The sequence below is a fragment of the Amblyomma maculatum genome, chromosome 1 (genome assembly GCF_055883805.1).
Source record: "Amblyomma maculatum isolate TAMU_Amacu chromosome 1, ASM5588380v1, whole genome shotgun sequence".
Classification (NCBI taxonomy): domain Eukaryota; kingdom Metazoa; phylum Arthropoda; class Arachnida; order Ixodida; family Ixodidae; genus Amblyomma; species Amblyomma maculatum.
In genome coordinates, this window is record NC_139344.1 from 389,008,541 (window position 1) to 389,029,642 (window position 21,102).

The 21,102-nt window shown below is 43.2% G+C and overlaps 1 protein-coding gene across 1 annotated transcript; it reads left to right on the forward strand.

Annotated features, from left to right (window-relative positions):
* Positions 1-462: 462 nt before the first annotated feature.
* On the forward strand, positions 463-16,274 carry LOC146208497 (gastric triacylglycerol lipase-like). Its single transcript, XM_084578701.1, has 9 exons — positions 463-567; positions 1,808-2,015; positions 6,273-6,384; positions 7,921-8,071; positions 9,769-9,861; positions 10,696-10,851; positions 13,546-13,617; positions 13,866-13,934; positions 15,948-16,274. The coding sequence occupies exons 1-9, from the start codon at positions 463-465 to the stop codon at positions 16,242-16,244; spliced, it is 1,263 nt and encodes a 420-aa protein (XP_084434827.1). The 3' UTR covers positions 16,245-16,274.
* Positions 16,275-21,102: the final 4,828 nt, after the last annotated feature.

Sequence of the window (21,102 nt, forward strand, 5' to 3'; positions counted from 1 at the left end):
CATAATATCGACCTCAGTCGTCCACAATGGTCATAACGAGCGCAGCAAGGCAACCCCCACGTCATCCGGTTTTGTGCGCCTACACTATCAATGGGCGCATGCTTCTACATAATAGAATGTGCCCTTTCGTGGGACAAATCCCGGTCTAACGAAGGGGAAAACACCGCAAGCACCTGGTGCAGGCTGTCGGCTTAGCGTATGTTACTTCTGCACCTGCTTTTATATGGCGTCCGCTCTTTAGCTCCGCCATGACAATATACGGAAACATTTTCGGCCAAATGAAGTACCCTTCTTCTCTAAACTCCACGTACAATGCTGGTTAAGTACGTCACTATCTCTAACTAAAGTGTCCGCCGTTGTAGTCTCCCTAGTGTATCTAGCGCTTCGGGGACGAGTGTTGTCGACAGTCTACTTTAACGCTCCTGTGATAACAGGAAACCGCCCTTATCAAAACGCGTTATAATGATAGGTGCAAATCTTCTTGGCTCATTGCCACTGTCTGTAGCTTTGCTTTCACTGTCAACCTATGCGTTTCTAATCTTTGAAGAAGACACCAGAAGAAACACGGTAAGCTGGACCTCTGAAATATAAATTCGCGAGAGCTATCTGCTCTTATCATGATGGTACGCATTGCTAGTAGGTATACTGTATACTGTTTAATCAAGTTGCCGGGGTTGGCGCTTGCGCTGATGATTAAGGATGATCCATTGACATCAAGAATTGGCACAGCCCACACAAACTACAGAACCGTGCTAAAAATACGACAAAATGTTCTGTAGTTCTGTCGTAAACGTCTGGTTTTTCTGCCGTTCTGTAGTACTTTTCTGTAGTTCTGTACGTTTCGCTGTAGTAGATTTCTGTTGTGTGTAGTTCTGTTGTACTGCTATGTTGTAACTACAGAAGGTGATGGTAGAAACATTCACTGCCGACATTACGGAGAGTGCGAGGGTTGCCCTCTACATGGCAATTGAGAGCCCCCTCCATGTACGGAGGGCCCTCTTGCAAACCAAAGAAAGCCCTTGGAGGGCTAGCTCTGATGCTACTAGAGAAAGTTCTGTTGTCACAACAGGTTTTCTGTCAAAGACAGCACAGAATTCCGTCGTAATAACAGAAAATTTTCTGCAGTTTTTTTTTTTGTTTCCCCCACTAGGATGGCTTGTTTAATTATGCAATGTTCTTAGGGAAACACACACGCAGAGATGAAACGGATAAATGACTTCATTACGAGTGTTCAGGAATTCAAGGTGGCTTCTATTATTAAATAGAGGCCTCCACTTATCCACGTTCCTGGTACTCATATTTATTTAGGATGTACAATCAATTTAGTTCCTCACCTTAATTGGACCAACCATAGGTACTCATACCCTTGAGGTGAGTGACATGAGGTAACGTGAGGTCGTCAATGTCATCTAAAAGATGAATACATCACCTTCAGCGGCGTATAAAACGCCTGATGAACGCCTGATGAAATGGGCGACGAAATTTTTGAAACTCATGCAAACATAAAACAATTAAGGACACAGGGACGATATTTGTTAAGGGGTTAGGAACATCAGTACAAATGATAACGGTAAATTAAGTATCAGTGGTTGTCTAGCATTCCCCTGGTATAAGGCGACTGTCTTAGTACGCGGCCACAGCAACCACACTTTCATGGATGCGCAACGTATGGAAGGTCGAGCCCTAGTATTTCTGGCAAAAAAAAAAAAAGGAAAGAATCAATTATGCGGGACTGTACAAATTTCATTATAGTTGGGTTGTTTCTTGAAATTGTAATTTGTTTTTCACCAAGAAACAATATTTTCAGTCCCAGCTGATTGCGAGCAAGGGATATCCCGTGGAAGAGTACGTGGTCACGACCAAAGATTCATACGTCCTTGTAATTCAAAGAATACCAGCTGGACGCTTAGAGGAAGGACCCCCGTACGAGGGAGGAAAGCCCGTCGTCCTACTTATGACAGGCCTTCAAGGGAGCAGCGCGGATTATGTGGCAAATATGCCTGACCAAAGTCCCGGTGAGGAAGACTGTGCATTATGCCCTTTGTCTGGAGTGCATTTACTAGAATGCATTTTTATCGCACGACATTTTGTTTTGTTGAGAGTTCAGTACTGACATTAGAACTCCCTCTCTTTGTAGCTGGCTCAGGTAACGTTAAAATGGGTATGCTCTCGCACATCAGGTGATTTAATACTGATGATAGCGCTAATAAGCTGTCCGTGCACTAAACTTAGCATTCCACTTTCGAGTTATATGGTGAGAAAAAAATTAACCAAATTAATTTCGGCCATTACAGGCGCAACTTCGAGGACTACACAGGGCCTCTTAGCGATTAACTGCGTAAGGAAGTGCCTTAGCAACTGGGTTCGCTGTTACACGGCATAAAGAAGCTGATGCTATTAGAATTCGACATTTTAGCTTCAGACACTTTTTTTAAGTATTTCTAACTTACTCGAAGACATTTACATTTGTCATCGCCGATTACGGCATCGCAGTGATGCGTATACGTTGTACCTGGTTGTAAAGGGAAAACAAAGATGCAATAACATTATAGCTTGGATCATTTGGAGAGACACACTCGATTTGTCCGGGTGGCTTGTAGAATTGAATAATAAATGTTAGCCGAAGCGTGTTTATCAAAAGATTACTTCATACGGTTTCAGTAATCGGAAAGTTAAAGTACTAAACTTACTTAAAAGTACGCCAGCTTCGTTAAACAAATCTACGGCGGTGAATGACCGCTGAAGAACTCACACGCGACCAACTGCTTACCTAGATCAACTACCGGATCATTTCGCAGTTTAACCATAAGATAAAAGAGGACGCTTATCATTGATTTTTCCTTAGTACTTTGAGGATTATTACAACCGCGCTAATGAAAACGGTCGAGTAAAAACGCAGACAATACGGAGCGCAGAACTTCTGCTAAGTTTTACTTCACAAATAAACACATCTAATGTGTACATTCATGGCTGGCTCTGGCTAGCTCTGTATGTAGTGTGACGCATATGTGAACTAAAACTTAGTTCAAGTGCCCTCTGATGCCCTGAGACAATAAATATCGTTCATAAAAAAAAAAAGATACTTGCATGCTGCGTCCTGCCTGTCTCCTTCCTCGTCCCTTGTCCTCGCGTGTTTAGAATATGCATTTAAGTATGAACCAGCAAATAGTCTGCTTTTTCCTGTTATGTTTTCCACAGTATCAGGTTCCTAAAAGGAAGGTAATTTTGAGGCACTACACAGCTCTGCAAATATTTGAGAACCCACAAGCAGCTTTAAGTCTAATAATGAGCCAGTTCAGATGATCTATTAACATTTGACTTCAATAACAGCGCAGCATCACACAAGCTGGAGAGAAGAGGCTAGAAACAGATTCCATTCATATTCCACAGAGTGAAAAAAAATAATAATAATACTGCATGAAACTTCGGGGTATAATTGCTAGTCTGTAAATTAAATCGAACAGAATATCATAGCATAGTGAACGCACAAGCAACCGGTTGCTCTCTTTCCACAAGCCTTTATGCCCCACACAGCCGCTTATAGAATGAAAATTGTGCACGCACTGATAAACCAGCCGGTGATGATTCGCATGGCCTGCCACATATGGCTTGGAAGGGCAACCGGGTCGGGCGCATGCGCGTTCGAAAACGAGTTGCTGTGCGCGCGCTTGTTCTGCCTAAACGTGGAGGACCCTGTACCTGTTGTTGACGTTGTCGAAGCTGCCACCCCGTCGCTCGCTTTCGAAGAGTTATGTGAACCGTCATCTGCACTTTGCTTTTCGAAGCAGCATGAATAAATTACTGTGACTTCTAGAAGTAGTCCAGGGTCAGCTCCGTTCACACCGAACTCTGGGTTCTCTCATATGACAAGGAATAGAATATCGAGGGATCTGTGAAGGTCTTCTAATCCCAGAAACACAACAGCTCAGTTTGCTAAACTCGCAATTCTTAGCTAAGTGTGGCCTCGTGAAATACGTTATTTTGGCTAACTATTATTATGCATAAAACAATTTTCTCTGCCTTCATGAGGCACCATCACGTGGTTAAGGCATTCACCATCAGTTGTTAAGGCGCTTGACTGCTCGTCCGGGGAAGGAGGATTCGATACTGGCCGCGGCGGCAGCGTATCGAAGGAAGTGAAACGCAAGGCGCCCGTGTACTTGTCAGAGCATTTTAATGAACAACTCCTATTCTGAATTACCGGAACGCTCAAGTACGGTTCCCTCATTTCCCTGTCGCTTTGGGAAGCTAAGACATGTATCGCGCGCGCGCGCGTGTGTGTGTGTGTGTGTGTGTGTGTGTGTGTGTGTGTGTGTGTGTGTGTGTGTGTGTGTGTGTGTGTGTGTGTGTGTGTGTGTGTGTGTGTGTGTGTGTGTGTGTGTGTGTGTGTGTGTGTGTGTGTGTGTGTGTGTGTGTGTGTGTGTGTGTGTGTGTGTGTGTGTGTGTGTGTGTGTGTGTGTGTGTGTGTGTGTGTGTGTGTGTGTGTGTGTGTGTGTGTTGGTTGGTTGGTTGGTTGGTTTGTGGGGTTTAACGTCCCAAAGCAACTCAGGCTATGAGAGACGCCGTAGTGGAGGACTCCGGAAATTTCGACCACCTGGGGTTCTTTAACGTGCACTGACATCGCACAGCACACGGGCGCCTTGCTTTTCGCCTCCATCGAAAAGCTGCCGCCGAGGCCGGGATTCGATCCCGCGTCCTTGGGAACAGTAGTCGAGCGCCGTAACCACTGCGCCACCCCGGCGGGGTTGTGTGTGTGTGTGTGTGTGTGTGTGTGTGTGTGTGTGTGTGTGTGTGTGTGTGTGTGTGTGTGTGTGTGTGTGTGTGTGTGTGTGTGTGTGTGTGTGTGTGTGTGTGTGTGTGTGTGTGTGTGTGTGTGTGTGTGTGTGTGTGTGTGTGTGTGTGTGTGTGTGTGTTGGTTGGTTGGTTTGTGGGGTTTAACGTCCCAAAGCAACTCAGGCTATGAGAGACGCCGTAGTGGAGGACTCCGGAAATTTCGACCACCTGGGGTTCTTTAACGTGCACTGACATCGCACAGCACACGGGCGCCTTGCTTTTCGCCTCCATCGAAAAGCTGCCGCCGAGGCCGGGATTCGATCCCGCGTCCTTGGGAACAGTAGTCGAGCGCCGTAACCACTGCGCCACCCCGGCGGGGTTGTGTGTGTGTGTGTGTGTGTGTGTGTGTGTGTGTGTGTGTGTGTGTGTGTGTGTGTGTGTGTGCGCGTGCGTGCGTGCGTGTGTGTGGTGTGTGTGTGTGTGTGTGTGTGTGTGGTGTGCGTGTGCGTGTGCGTGTGCGTGTGCGTGTGCGTGTGCGTGTGCGTGTGCGTGTGCGTGTGTGTGTGTGTGTGTGTGTGTGTGTGTGTGTGTGTGTGTGTGTGTGTGTGTGTGTGTGTGTGTGTGTGTGTGTGTGTGTGTGTGTGTGTGTGTGTGTGTGTGTGTGTGTGTGTGTGTGTGTGTGTGTGTGTGTGTGTGTGTGTGTGTGTGTGTGTGTGTGTGTGTGTGTGTGTGTGTGTGTGTGTGTGTGTGTGTGTGTGTGTGTGTGTGTGTGTGTGTGTGTGTGTGTGTGTGTGTGTGTGTGTGTGTGTGTGTGTGTGTGTGTGTGTGTGTGTGTGTGTGTGTGTGTGTGTGTGTGTGTGTGTGTGTGTGTGTGTGTGTGTGTGTGTGTGTGTGTGTGTGTGTGTGTGTGTGTGTGTGTGTGTGTGTGTGTGTGTGTGTGTGTGTGTGTGTGTGTGTGTGTGTGTGTGTGTGTGTGTGTGTGTGTGTGTGTGTGTGTGTGTGTGTGTGTGTGTGTGTGTGTGTGTGTGTGTGTGTGTGTGTGTGTGTGTGTGTGTGTGTGTGTGTGTGTGTGTGTGTGTTGAACGCAGAGGTAAGCAGCGCCACCAGGTTCATTCTAAACTCATGAGCTTGCCCATTACTCAAACGAGACATTTCGTAACCTTATGCGCTGCAGCAGCAGAATTACATTTCTCATCATTGAGAAATTATGTGTAGCCCTCAGTAGATAATAAAGAAAAGATTCATACAGATAATTATAGCTACACCGTATCGGCAGCACGGATATGGTGTTGAAACAGAATTGTACAACGTCATAATGTTTATGACTGATGCTGCCCACCTCAGACCGGGAATCAGAAGCCATCCTTCGCGAAGCCAAACAAACCCATGTACAGCTTCTAGAAGTTCAATTTCCCATAGCATTTCATCTTAGAAATCTAGCATTGTTTTTATTAGGGACATCTCTCCAACTCCTCCGTGTAAATACCGCCTGCATGCAGGCTTCATCCTAGCAGATAACGGCTTCGACGTCTGGCTTGGCAATGTGCGGGGCACAAGATATTCCACCCACCTCCGCCTGAGTAAGAAGGACAAAGCGTTCTGGAATTTCAGGTAAATGAAAAAGAAAAGTTGTCATTTATGTCAGTGCATGTCTTTCAATCTCATACGCAATATTTGTCGCCAAATTCGTTTTAATCCCCGTGTAATATAAAAGGGTTACCTAATAAGATTGGAGGACGCTCAAGCTCTGCCTTCAAGGGTACGGCGCGAGAGCATTAATGGCTCCCATCTGCAGTTCCCCTTATTAGTATTAGAAATTAGGGCAAATTATCTCGAATAATCCCATATACCTTAATTTGTGCCTCGATTATCTCTCATAAAATCAATCCTGGCGCACAGGGTTGTCTGATTCTGAATGCAAGGCGGGTTCGATTCCCACTACATAAGAGCGACCCAAGTTGCCAGCTCCTGCCAAGTTAGCATCATGAAAATTTCGTGACGTCACAATAGCCGCCGGCAGATCAGTACCCTAGCATGCGACCCGGCAACTACCAACTGATCGTGTCATTTACGTTGCAACGCCAACCACGCAGACGTCGCTGGATTTTCTGCATAACGGGGCGTTAAGATCTGCCGCTTTAATGCGATGAGGAACTGCGGCGATGACATAAGCAGCCAGTACAAAACGACCGAGCCTCGAGCAAAACGACATCGGCAAGTTTAGAAACCAGTTGCCCTTCATTCAAAATGCGAAATACTTGAGCTAATTACACCACAGCACGTATCAACACCCATGGATATATATCCTTGTCCCCAAAATAAGGGTATGATGATAGGTTTGATGGCTGCTGGACGTGTACAACTGAGTGTATCGCACGTGTACCTGCCCGCAAGAATTTTCTACAGTGGCGTTAAATAAACCGTCGCTACTGCACTCGTCCCGTCAACATGAAAAGATTGTTGTAAGTACGCCGAGCTGCACCTTAGATAGTTATATCAAAGGAGCTAAGCGCAATTAGAGTCAAATCAGCGGCCTACTATGATGAGTAAGAGTAGCACGTGTAGAGACTAATGCGTTTTTCTAAGCAATCCTCGAATTCCAGATTTCTTTATCAGCAATGAATGTCAGGTAACGGCAGGATATTGTTGGATAGCGATATAAAGATACTGCATGGATTTATTCAATTCTTCAATGAGTTGGTGAATGTGCCAATCATGGAACGTTTTTGACAATGGTAACAAACATATAAAGGCCTCCGAGATCAGATGCTAACTCTTATAGTGTAATATTACAGTGTACGAAAAAATGCCTTCATAAAGAACTGCACATGGCCATAATTTCTGTGTATGGGCTAGAATTACACTGTTGAAAGTCAGAAAACGAGAAATATACTAAGCCTGCAAAAAAACAAAAAAGAATGAAAAAAGTGCATTATTCCTTTAAAAAAAGAAAATGTGACAGAACAAGTGTGATAAAATTTATCTTATTTTTTTACACTATTTAGCGGTCATCACCTTCGTTTATCTCTATATAGCAACTCCGTTCAGTAATGATCCATAGCTGGTATCCAACGTGAATTGCGAGATGTAGGATGTTTAGAAACGCCTGGCTGTTCATTCTGACGCGCCACGGTTTTGTTTGCACAGCTTCGACGAAATGATCGAGTTCGATCTCACGGCGCAAATAGACGCCATCTTGCTCAAAACTCAACAAGAAGCACTGCTCTACGTTGGGTGGTCCCAAGGAACCTTGATAATGTTCGGCTTGCTCGCGTCAAAGCCCGAATACAACAGCAAGGTAAGCGACGTAGGCAATAAAACGGTTATAAAGCGAAATGCCGCCGACTGCGGGGTTACCTATCAATGCAGCTAGCACACATAATTGCTGAGGATGGGTCCATCCATTTCAGAGCCGTAGTGTGGCTGCAGTTATGAAACCATCTCAAGGTAACTAATTCAACTTGCTTTTGTGCACATAAGCAAGAACCGAAAAACAGAAACCGTCCTTTTTGCTGATTTACGCTTCCAGAAGCTCTGGAAGACACTTCAACCAAAGCGTGAGCGACCGTCAGTGACGCAAGGTCTGTCGCTATTAGAATAAAATCCACATCTGTCAGCTTACGCACGAGAACCGTTTTCAAATTCTTTCTTAGTTTAGGTAGCTATAGTCAGAATTCTATAAATAACAGGTAAAAAGCAGAGCGGTATGAATAAGGTATTTATTCATTCCTTCCTCCCGCATTCAACTGAAAGACCTACACGAAGGGCGCCATCAGCTGATCTGACCAGTGGCGTCATCTCGTGAACAGATGAATTAAGATTGAAAAATTATGCACCTGCTTCATCAAATAGCATGCGCATGTGGTGCATGCCGCTATTTTTGCGCAGTCTCCAGCTTTGCCTCTTTCCAAGACGCCAGATGATGATTCAAATTGGTTTTCTATACTATGTTATGGTATAAAATGACGCGCCACACTGCGTCTTTGCACAACGCCGACTTTTGCCTCATCAGACAGTAAGAAAGCTTAGCTCAGAAAACCGCCTGCTTGTCCACGCCCAGATTTCAGAGAGAGAAGGCATCTGGGTATAAGATTATTTTCTTACATGTGTTTTGGTGCAGAACTCACCTGATTCTGTCAATTGTTCTGAAGCCTCTAGGGGCATTGAACCAAAAAATAAGATATCGGCGCAACTGTCTTGCCAGTGCAACCTCCGTTCCACTGCTGCATTATGGTTAACTCCTTAGGAATGCTCGTTCTTGTGTCAGGCAAGGGATGACGCTAAGTTGTTTCTGAATACAGCCGGGATAGTTTGTAACCTTCGGACAAATTTTAGAAGCTTGTTTTTTCTGTTTCGGCGTCCTTGCTGACAATACAAATCAATTTCGATAGAATGAGGCTGTGCACCTCCTAAACATAATATAAAGCAGGCTCCACCTTTGTGCGAAATTTGACCGAGAATTCAGAGGAGGGACCGACAGAAACATTCTTGGCGCCTACCTCACGAATCCCCAAACAATATCTCCATGTTTGCGTCACAAAACGCGTTATTTTCTAATCGCAATACTTGCAAGCGCTCCGATTATGACAGTCATTTCTAACTAGTTTTCCGAAAATCGATATTTCTGAGCATTTCACGATGATTAGAGGAATTATTCAATGCCACAGTGTCATTTATTTGCCTTGAGGATACTACTACATTTGCTTGCACTATTTCGACTTTATTTTGTACTTTTAATGTTTAATGCATACCAAGTTATTTAGAGGGATGAAGTCTGATTTTCTGGTCAACTTAGCCCATCAGATGGTCTCAGCGCCTGTTTCCTCTCAGCCAATAAATAAGTAGAAAATTTCAAGGCCGCCATCGCCATTGTATCGAATTTTTACTGCAACGTATCAGTTTACGTTTATGGACTGTGCGTTCACTAGAACAACATAAACTTGCCGATATTACGGCATTTTTCCTGTTGTTGTTTTTTTCTACCCTTATCTCAAGGTTTTGCTATTCAACGCTTTTGCACCAGTTGCATTTCTGGGTCACATGAAATCTATTATCAGGCACCTGATTCCGTTTGCCAACCCACTGAAGGTAAGTATTCCCTCTTCGGAGCAAATATGGTAATGTTTCGCGCCATTTAGAATTTTGCGCGCAAGGCGTATTCCGTTTAGTGCGTCTTTTTAATCGAGTCAATCACCCTAAAAAAACATGATATACCTCCCGCTACGATTGTACTACAGAGCCACCCTATCTTTTCAATTTGGTTCCAAATCCTGCTTCTCAAGAAGCTTCGAACTGAGGTATTCGTTGAAGCTTATATCAATACAGAAATGAGGGAATTGCATTTTAGATGTTATGAATTATGAATAACTGAACGAAAATAAATCTTCGCTCTAACGCAGACTGGAGCGAAGGTTTCTTCGAGGAGGTAACGGATTATTATACGGTCAGTTGTCCTGAGTTATGAGAGGCACATGACTTTTGTAGGTATAATTCAGAGCTTTCATATATTTTACGTATTTTGCTCGCGTATTAGTATTTATTGCCGTGTATCATTCTGTAATATGCATTGTTAGGCATTGTTGTTACCACTTCTATTTTGGTCTTGTTTTCCTTACAGTATATGTTTTTACAGGAGGGCTAAAGAAACCGAAGCCCAGAAGCCCAGTATCAAGTGCGATCGTAACAAGTATTTTTCTAGAAAATATAACGAAAGTTACGGAAAGGTAAAATAATTGCTGGGAATTCAGTTTCACACCACACAATAAATAGCTGAAGGCCAGCGAACATCAGACTCCTCCCTTTCTTGTGAAGTTTAACTTCTTTTTTTTTTTTTTTCAGGGTATGAATAGTAATATTTACGCCGTAGCAAGTTGCCCGACTAGCCACTCTGATAAACTTCGTTTTCATTTCCCTTTGTTTCAGAAAATTGGCCAGTTTTTGCTCAAAGGGAATTTCTTGGGAAACAAGAACATCGCGGTCGAAGCTATTAAGAAAATAACCTGTGGGCATATTCCAAGCAAGCTGTGCCACGCGGCCTTCTACGCTATAAATGGGGGATTCCCAAAAGAAATCAACGAGGTAGACCACGTTGCAATCAAAAACAGCACAATGGCTAAATGATGGGCCTAAAGTGGCGCTAGAAATTAATCACAAATGCAAGGTTTCCGAATGAAAGCTGTCCGCTTAATGTTAACTTCGAATAGTACTCACCGAGCCGAATGTTTTAATTATTATGATATAAACAGAAATATTCCCATTATTATTTCATAATTTTGCTATATTCTTCTTGGCATCGAACGCTTCATCGGGTGCCTTTTTATGAGCAGCTATACATGCCAGTATACAATAAGAGCTTATGCAGAGAGGACTTGTAAACGTTCTTATCACTTACAGTGAAATGAGATATTTTTCACCGCAATCGTCCTACTGTTGTATAGGTAAATATGAGGAGAAAAAAATTAGAGGATTGCACTGAGGACTACAGCGCAGTAGAAACACGGACAGAACAAGAGAGGCGGAGGCAAACACGGGCGCTGACTAACAACATCGTTTTCATTGTCTTCAACTAGCAACTGGCAGAACAGGCACCGAGTCCAGAATAAGTCAAAGCCAGTCCTGTGCGCGTCTGTCTGTGCATTCGTCTTCGTTAGCGCTGAGGAACATTTCATTTTCGCTTATAACAAACCGATGTCGCACTGTGCTCACGAATGCGTCCCCAAGCCTATCTAGCTCAGCTGCGCACTTGTTTAGTTTTATTTATTCATTTTTTTGCCGCTTGCTATCCGCTGTGCTTTCATATTAAAGAGTCCGTGGAAAGGAAGCTGGACGCACCGCCATCTCCTGCCCGGCGTGCGCCCGGGTTTATTCGCTGCCGTGTTTGGCGAGCCAATAGCAACCTCTTTTCAATGTGGTCACGCGTGCCTTAAGACGTTCAGGGGCAGGTTTCGCGCGAGCGAGCGGCGCCATTGGTCAAAGCAAGGCGCAGTGATCGCAATTTTAAAAATATTTTACAAATGTTCGCTCACTTCTGAGGATTAGAACGTCTCATGCATGCTAAGGTGGCATTTTCCAGACGCGTTTCAAGGGGCGAAATATAATATTTTAAAAAGTACGGATCTAAACTGTTGTCAAAAGAGCTGTCAAGATGGCTAGGTGTTTGCAGGCAGTGTTCTTTATTACTTCAAAGGACTGTCACGACAAGGGTAGGAGACGTTTAAGAAGGGCCTGCCGACATCTTTTGTGATGAACTTAAGGAACAGGCCCCAGCTTAGAAGTATTACCCTCAAATTCCCACAATTCCTCGCCACCTAAGAACCCAGTATCATGGACTTCGCCGGCACGCTGCGTTTAAAAAATAGCTTGCGATATCGCTCCAGTCAAATCAATAGTCCGCATTGTGACAACTGTGGACTGTATCCTTCCTGAGTACACTTCGTATGGTGACAAGCGTGTGTACTACGAACATTACATGGAGAAGCTCTGCTCAGCGCCTCTAAAAATAGACACTGTTTTAGGCCCCTAATTATGCCTTGGAAACAAGGACATGCAATGAATTTTTATTTGCATATTTGAATCACATTGGACATATCCACAAGCTCTAATGCCACCTTGAATATTACCGTCACGCTTTTTTTCACGCAGTTAAATTCGTCAGCTTATTTTTGGGCTATGGACTTCATCAATTTGGTATAACATTGCCCACCGATGCATCTTAGGACGCATTGAATGGTCGAATTTTGTCTTCTCGCCTTCTTTGCGTTTTTAAATTTCTGCACCAGAATTCCTTCCGTCTTCATCTCCCCAATTCTATATTCCACACAGAGTAGTATACCATCGAATTTCAAACGCCGCTAAATTCTCTTTTAAGGCGAGAGCCTTTCTAGGCTTTTGCATGGGTGTGTGAAGAGAGTGCCAAGAGAGTGCATCCGCGAGGTGTACGTCCGCCCAAAACTTTTGCCCACCCTGCTATCTTTTGAATGAATAAGGAGAGGAGAAAACAAAAGTTTGAGATCGAGCAAAAATAAATGAGCCTAGAAGCCAAGGTAAATGACTGTAGATTAAATGATCACTAATTAGAGCAACAAATGTCAAGTTTGCTTCGAAATATCGCTGGTCGTCGTATAGTAAAGAGACGTGAAAAAAGCTCGAACATCGAACTAGTAGAAAAAAACTTCAAACTTAGGATAGAAATGCTGCATTTGTATCGAATTAGATTTTTAACATGTAATTAAGAGTAAGTAATACGTAACATCACCGCAGGACCTATTATTTTGGTAGAAATGAAATAAAGAAACTTGGATGAAGTGACGTCACATCCGGCGGAAAGACGTCGAGGTAATGAGAGATCTCATAGAAACTGTAAAAACAGCGGATGTGTGTCGAATTAGATAAAAATACCTTATTAATCAATTAATAGTTAGGATCACCGGAGGACCTATAATTTGGCAAAAAAGAAAAAATAATCAGGTCAAACGGGGAATAAGTTCAAACGCTACAAAATAGTGGAAAGAGTCGCATAGCAGCTTTCACCTTACCGTACTTAAGAATTATCTAAGTGCCATCAGCGATTTCTTTCTTTTTTTTTTTTTCAATAAGGGTTTCTTATTTTTTTCTCTCTCAATCTCTAAGCGGTAAAGAGACTTTGTGAGAAAGCTTTTCTGGTACTAATCAAGCAAAGCATGTAAATTATACTCGTGCGTACGCTATATGCTTACGGAGTTTCTAGATTTTCATTTTGCCTCACTGAGTGTGCCCGAATGGCTGTCGTTGCAGTCGAGGATACCAGTGTACCTGGCAAATGAGCCATCCGGAACTTCAGTGAGAAACCTCCACCACTTCGGACAGGTATGAACTCCGTGATGTGCAAGTAATAATATATGTGCCTATTGTGGATTTTTGTTCTCGTCGAAAAGCATGAGAAATCAGTGCCACAGCCAGTAAATGGCGCGAAAATATATGAAAGATGCCACTAATAAATCGCTTGAAATTCAATACTGTCAGCAAGACAGGACACTTCTTGGGACCGCAGTCAGTTCCGAGCTTAAATTACCTAAACACGTTCTTTTTTTCTTTTTTTTTTTTTTTTGTCGCAGATAACGAAGTCCAACCGCCTTGAGAAGTATGACTGGGGACGAATCAAAAACCTTGCCATCTACGGAACGGTAAATACCTGCCCAAGGTTGCCCATTCTTGAATTGAAAACTTGAAGTTTTTTTTTTTTCTTTCTACTGAAAGAGGAGCCGAGACAAAAGGCCAATTGGCCTGACGAGGTCCCAGCACCTGTAACGGTGACGGTGGCGCTCAACACGTGCCAAAAATGCACAGACGCTATAATTATACGGCAAGAAAATGGATAGAATTGATGACATTCTTTACATAAACCCAGGAGGAAATGCACTATAGTATTAGAAAGTGTGGCAGTGGTATACAACACAAACTAAATATATACTCATATACATGAAAATGTAAGGCATAAAAATGCAAGTCAATAAGCACTGCAACCTCAGTGGAACACAAGATACGTAATAAATATAATATAGTGGTGATAGCAATATACAAAGCACGTGAACAAGCACAGTAAACACAAATCATACAAACGCTGAATATTTAGTAATGACTGAACAGAGTAGAAAATTAAGAAAAATGACCAGAACAGATTAGTAAAGAATAACAATGTATGTCAAAAACAAAAAAACCTCAGCAATTTTTATGTTTCTATTGGCTCAGTTTCTAATATACACTTCTTTATTTTTTTTTCCTTAAACCTTAAAACTGTTTAGAGAGAGGTCAAATTCAGTTTCAAGGTAAAACATATTCAGAATACCTGGTATCTGATAATTCAAACTCTGTTTCCCCTAGTTTGTAGAGATCCTTGGTACAACGTTCATTATTTTGCAGAAGGGGTATATCGTTGTAGTAGTACTATTGGTGGTGTCATATAATCGATTTTTGTGCATATGCTGCAGTAAACGGAAGCTATATATCTACTTCGGGTTTAGTAAGCTCTATTTTCTGAAGAGTGAACCGGTTGACAAGTGAAACTGTATCCTATAAAATCCCTCCAATGACAGGAAGACTTTTTTTGGACCACAAAAGGTTTTTAAATATTACCACTTGTCGTGGTTCCGTTCCCCAGAAGAATATACAATATGATAGTCTGGAAAAGAAAAAGCAAACATAATATCTAGCTAGCTAACGCCATACAGGTATTAAAGGCGTAACCTTATAGATGCAACCAACAGTTTTACTTAGTTTTGTAGTTGACTTATAAATGCGAACGTTCTAGGAGAGGGCTTCATTAAACCAGACGCAAAAAAATGGAAACACGTGCGCAATTGCATATCTGCGCATACAGGTGAAACGTTTAGCTAGAGGGTAACATCGCCCTACAGAGTACGAGTTATCGAACAAAAAGTCTAACGCTATCATCTTAACACCGTCAAGGATGAAAATCTGCGCGTTTGTATCGATCCATAACATATAAGAGAGCGCAAAGCCAGGGCGACGGAGGTAACTTTTCTTTGGGGTTTGGCGTATGCACTTCTCATTCCGCTCGGACCTGGTTCGCCATTGTCGTCTTGTGTTTCTTTCACTTTGAAGTTAGCGCAGATGGTGTGTTTTCTATCCATTGTCCTGGTTTTTGCACTCTCTCTCATGTTATGAGTTAACTCTAGTTATAAAAAGTGCGCGGCAGCGCCCTATCCGGTTCCTTGAAATCTCTCGCTGGCGCCTGTAGCTGACGAGAGCTACTCGCGAGCAGTAGATGTTCGCTGCTTGTCTCCAACCGATAGAGTTCGAGGAGGAGAGAGAGGCGTGCAAGCTCAGAACGTGTCCGAAAGCTTTATTTTGCCACAACTTGAAAGCTGCCTTTTAATACAATAGGAGTTCAGAATAATGCAACAAGGACACAAAAACGTGACTAACAAACGTTTTTGTTAGTTAAAGCTGTTCGTATCGCTTATCACGAGTAACTACTCCCTTCACCGTAGGCGAGGGGAAGCGTGGGGTAAAAACTGTGCGCACACCCGTCATCACATTATCATCTCCGGTGCCCATGCTGTGTAATGCGTAAAACTCGGATAGCAGAATTACGTAGCCGCTCTAGTGTTCCTTCTCGCTCTAAATACATGTGCGCGTGTGTGTTTGCTTTTCATTTTTCCGAACCACCTCTACAGCCGTGGCCACCGCAGTACGACCTAAGCAGAATAACCGCGCCAGTGGCTCTGTACTGGGGCGACGGAGACGTACTTGCCACACCACGGGACGTGGCCGACCTCGCCAAGAGCCTGCCGAACGTGGTGCTGAACTACAAGGTGCCAGTTCCCGGCTTCACGCACTTAGACTTCGGCTGGAGCATCAGGGCAAAAGACCATCTCTACAAGAAAATGTTGGACATGATGAACCAGTACGCTGAGGCAGAACCGGAAGCTGAATATTACGCGTGGCTTGACGACTTGGTCGTTGATATTTAAGATCTAATCTGCGCAAAAAAAAAAAAAAAAGCATGAAAGAGGCAGTTCACGTATTTTCTAGCCTGTTTGTTGTCCCTTCTAGTTCCAACTGGCCCAACGGCCTCGTTCATGTTCTCGCTAATTGCGTTTTACGCAGTTTTTCTCTTAAAGACAGCCTACAGCATATATCGCTAGCTTTTCAGGTGAATAAAACACCATTTGCGATTTCGTAAGAGAAACCGAACTGCATCCTTGTTGCGTCTTCTACTTTGGAGTCAGCATTACGTTTCCTAGGCGTATAAAGAGCCACTGATGACACATAAGATAATGCAGCTGAAAAAACCAACGACCTATCTGCTGGAGATGATCTTAGTGGCTAGATAAATGCATTCCTCATAACGGAAGACGTAACTCAAATATGATATCAAGCCATGAGCTTCGCCTCAGTAAAAATAGGCGGCGTCAGTAAATCTGTGCCCATCCTAATTTTCCCCTCACCCTTTGCTCTTCCTTCTAGGTGTAGAAATGGTAAAACAATTGAAAAGAAATTAGGGGAAAGCTGAAGCTTCGCATTTAAGACCAGACGCGAAGGGCCTTTAACGCCGCGTTTTGATTGCGCGAATTTTTTTCTTGCTTCAATAATTTCAGTTTTAAAATTCTTATTAATGTAAAATGATTACACATCCCAAAAACACCTTAGTATGTCATGTGCACCGCAACGCGTTCACAAAACGTCCACTTAACACGCTTGGTACTTTAAGGAAGCCATTGTAAGGTATTGTGAAGTTTTCAAGCTTCTGTATGCAGCACCTGATTGGCTGCCGCCAGCGTTAAAGTCGTTGAAATGATTTTAGTCATGTTACCTCGGTTAATTACAGCCGAGGGATCATCTGTAACTATTGTATATTTTGAGTGCAGCAAGGGAAAAGAAACCTTCGTGCCTTTGTTTTTTTTTTCTTTATTACCAATTTTTTTAAACACACAGCATACACTCTCAATACACAACAACAAAGCAGAACAAAAGGAATGCTAAAAGCACTATGCATGTTCTGCCTAAAGCGCTACATTTAAAAGGGCCTCACTGAAGCCAGCTGGTCCAGTACAGGTAGCCACTCCGGAGAATTATCTTGTGCACGCAGAATTTCTTTCAGGTATACCACGCTCTCGATGAAGTAGTGTCGAGCGGGGTGTACAACGGTTCGCTCATGCCTGACATCCACACGCGTTTTCCATACGCTATGCATACATAATAGCATCAGCATGTCATTCGGCACTCCTTCAGGGTCGGCGCATGGCAGATATCGGATACCGAATGGCGTTATTGGCAATTCCTATTTTAAAGTTCCTACAGTAGCCAAAGTAGTCAGGACCGTAATGAGATTGGCAGTAGGGAAAAACAGTCAGACGTTCCACCAGTGACGAAGGACGAGGTCAAGAAAGCACTAGAAACTATGAAAAGGGGGAAATCAGCTGGAGAGGATCAGATAACTACAGATTTGCTGAAGGACGGGGGGGATATCGTGCTAGAAAAACTGGCCACCCTGTATACGCAGTGCCTGGTGTCATCCACGGTACCGGAACCATGGAAGAATGCAAACATTATCCTCATTCACAAGAAAGGGGACTCTAAGGACCTTAAAAATTACAGACCAATCAGCTTACTGTCTGTTACGTATAAGGTATTTACTAGGGTAATCGCTAACAGAATCAGGACAACCTTAGACTGCAATCAAGCAAAGGATCAAGCAGGGTTTCGGAAACGGTACTCTACTATCGATCATATCCATACCATCAATCAGGTGATAGAAAAATGCTCGGAATATAACCAGCCCTTATGCATAGCATTCATTGATTACGAAAAAGCATTTGACTCAGTTGAAACCTCGGCGGTGATACAGGCATTGCGAAACCAGGGAGTAGATGAGCCGTACGTGAAAGTGCTGGAAGATATATATAGTGGCTGCACAGCAACGATAGGTCTCCATAAAGAAAGTAACAAAATTCCCATAAAGAAAGGTGTTAGGCAAGGAGACACAATCTCCCCAGTACTATTCACAGCTTGTTTAGAGGAAGTATTCAGAGACTTGGAATGGGAGCAGTTAGAGATAAGGGTAGATGGGGAATACCTCAGTAATCTGCGATTTGCTGATGACATTGCCTTGCTAAGCAACTCGGGGGATGAACTGCAAATAATTATTGATGAGCTAGACAGAAAAAGTAGAAAGGTAGGCTTGAAAATCAATATGCAGAAGACTAAGGTAATGTTCAACAGCCTCGGGAAGGAACAGCAGTTTATATTAGGTAGCGAAATACTGGAAGTAGTAGGCGAATATGTCTACTTAGGACAGGTAGTAACCGCAGATCCGGACCATGAAAAGGAAATAACAAGAAGAATAAGATTGGGATGGAGCGCATTTGGCAAGCACTCGCAGATTATGACTAGCAGCTTACCGGTATCGCTCAAGAGGAAAGTATACAACAGTTGCATCTTGCCTGTACTCACCTATGGGGCTGAAACGTGGAGGCTAACCAAGAGAGTTCTACTTAAGTTAAGGACAACCCAGAGGGCTATGGAACGAAAAATGGTTGAGGTAACATTAAGAGATAGAAAGCGTGCAGAGTGGGTCAGAGAAATAACTCAAGTTACCGACATTCTAGTGGAAATTAAGAAGAAGAAATGGACATGGGCAGGACATGTAGTGCGAAGAGAAGATAACCGATGGTCGCTGAGGGTAACAAACTGGATACCAAGGGAAGGAAAGCGTAGCAGGGGGCGGCAGAAAGTTAGGTGGGCGGATGAGATTAAGAAGTTCGCAGGGGTCAAGTGGATGCAGCTAGCACAGAACCGGGTTAAGTGGAGAAATATGGGAGAGGCCTTCGCCCTGCAGTGGGTATAATCAGGCTGATGATGATTATTATTATTATTATTATTATTATTATTATTATTATTATTGTTATTATTATTATTATTATTATTATTATTATTATTATTATTATTATTATTATTATTATTATTATTATTATTATTATTATTATTATTATTATTATTATTATTATTATTATTATTATTTTAAAGTTCGCTTCAAGATATCCCAGAGGAAAACTGAGTCATGGCACTCCAAGAAGATGTGTTCAATGGTCTCGGGTTTTCTGCAAATAATGTAGTTAATAGAGCAAGGTACAAAGAGCCCTTTGTTCTGCAGCCATGGTTTGACTGGAAGAGTGCCGGAATGCAATTCGTGGCCGTCTGGCATGCAGAGGACCTGGGTTCAAACCCCAATGTCGACATCTCAATTTCGTTCAATATGTTTTATACCTCAATTTTGAATATGGGGTGTTGTAAATTCCTACACGGAGTCGTGTGATTGTGATGTCATAACCCTGTCGCCCAATCAGGATTTTGTTTTCCACGAATATTTAAAATACGCCTATGCCGACATACTACTACTACAACGCCGACGGCGTTTTGACCTAAACAGCTGTAATGCGCTTCGCGTCCAAGATAATAGAAGCTTTCAGTTAGGGCGCGGTGTGATTTGGTGCCATTCTAAAACAACGCTTAGCAATAGCAATACGCTTCGCCTTCGAGAGGCAAACAGTTGAGGCCATTGTTCACATGTTCAAATTCTCTGAATCGGCGCGGCAATAAACCGAGTTTTCGTAAAGAATTCGAGATGGCGCTACCTGCACCGTAGAGCACGCTCCTCGCAACAACGCCTGGCAACAGCTGGTGGGCGCGACCTCGAATGTGACTTCTCCTCACGACGGACAGCGTCGTAGTAAAGCCTGGCCTAGAGGAGACCGGTCTGGGCTGCGGTTGTCGCAGAGTTCCGAAACAAAGCGAAATAAAAATGCTACTTCTTCGATAGATCGACTTTGTCAATTTATTGCAAAATTATAACTAAATCAGCTTGAATATTTTATGCGAGTGAAGGTTAATAGAATATTGGAATATTATTACGTCACAGATATTTGTCTTCCACGACAACAGAATTAGTTTATCCCTTTCAAGAGTGCTTAAATATCAAGTATCATGTCATATTTCCACTGGTATTTGCAGTGGTGTATTATTTTTCAAATAATCATTGCAGATTCATGACTCATCAAGATCTTTCAGGGCTATTTACAGATGTGGCCGCATAGTAATCCAAACTAACCATAATCCTCCAAACATTAACTATAAGCAAGCAGCAGGAAGAAATACAACCTATGCGCAGGTGAAACTGTATTTGCTGACAAAGTGTCCGCTGAGTGACACCCCAGTTAAAAGAGGCTGCAGCAGTTTACGGGCGAAAGCAGTGCAGTACTTTGGGTTAGTGCTCCACGATCTTACATGGCGCTGTCTTTATATTCTTTTGGCACACCTGCGTTCTGACCTGCGCGGCAGGCACTGTGCCCTGCTTTGGCATACTGATTAATTCCACTTAAATATATGAATCCAGCAATGCAACGGTACCAAGACTAAAAAAAAAACACGGGCGCCTGTACAATGCCTCTAGTTCTGGGTAATGTTTACCTTTTCCGAACTCACTGAGCGCTAGCAAGAGTGCTTCGCAGCGTAGGTCAAAATGGAGCGAAAATGCGATGCAAGTCAGCATCTGTACGCGACTGATAAACGACAAAGGATCAATGCAGCCAATTTTATTTCACGCAGCTTCAGAACAGCTCGCTCTCCCTTATTGACACCCATATTTTATAAGTGATTGTAGATGCGACGTCGGTGCTCTGCTTACGTCAGGTGTCGTTTCTTTTCTTTTTCTTCAAGTGAATAGAAGTTTTTCACGCGCGTGTGTACTTGCACCATACCTCATAAATAACGACTCCTCAGTTCCTTTGCTTTGAATTCTTAAATCTTTATTCTTCAATTTTGGCCCTCGGG

What these genes read in the sequence shown, in the direction of transcription:
- LOC146208497 (XM_084578701.1), top strand. Translation starts at nt 463, where the DNA reads ATGATAGGTGCAAATCTTCTTGGCTCATTGCCACTGTCTGTAGCTTTG. An exon ending in TATGCCTGACCAAAGTCCCG is followed by an intron (nt 2,016 to 6,272) that starts GTGAGGAAGACT and finishes GCCTGCATGCAG; the next exon opens with GCTTCATCCTAGCAGATAAC. An exon ending in ACCTTGCCATCTACGGAACG is followed by an intron (nt 13,935 to 15,947) that starts GTAAATACCTGC and finishes CCACCTCTACAG; the next exon opens with CCGTGGCCACCGCAGTACGA.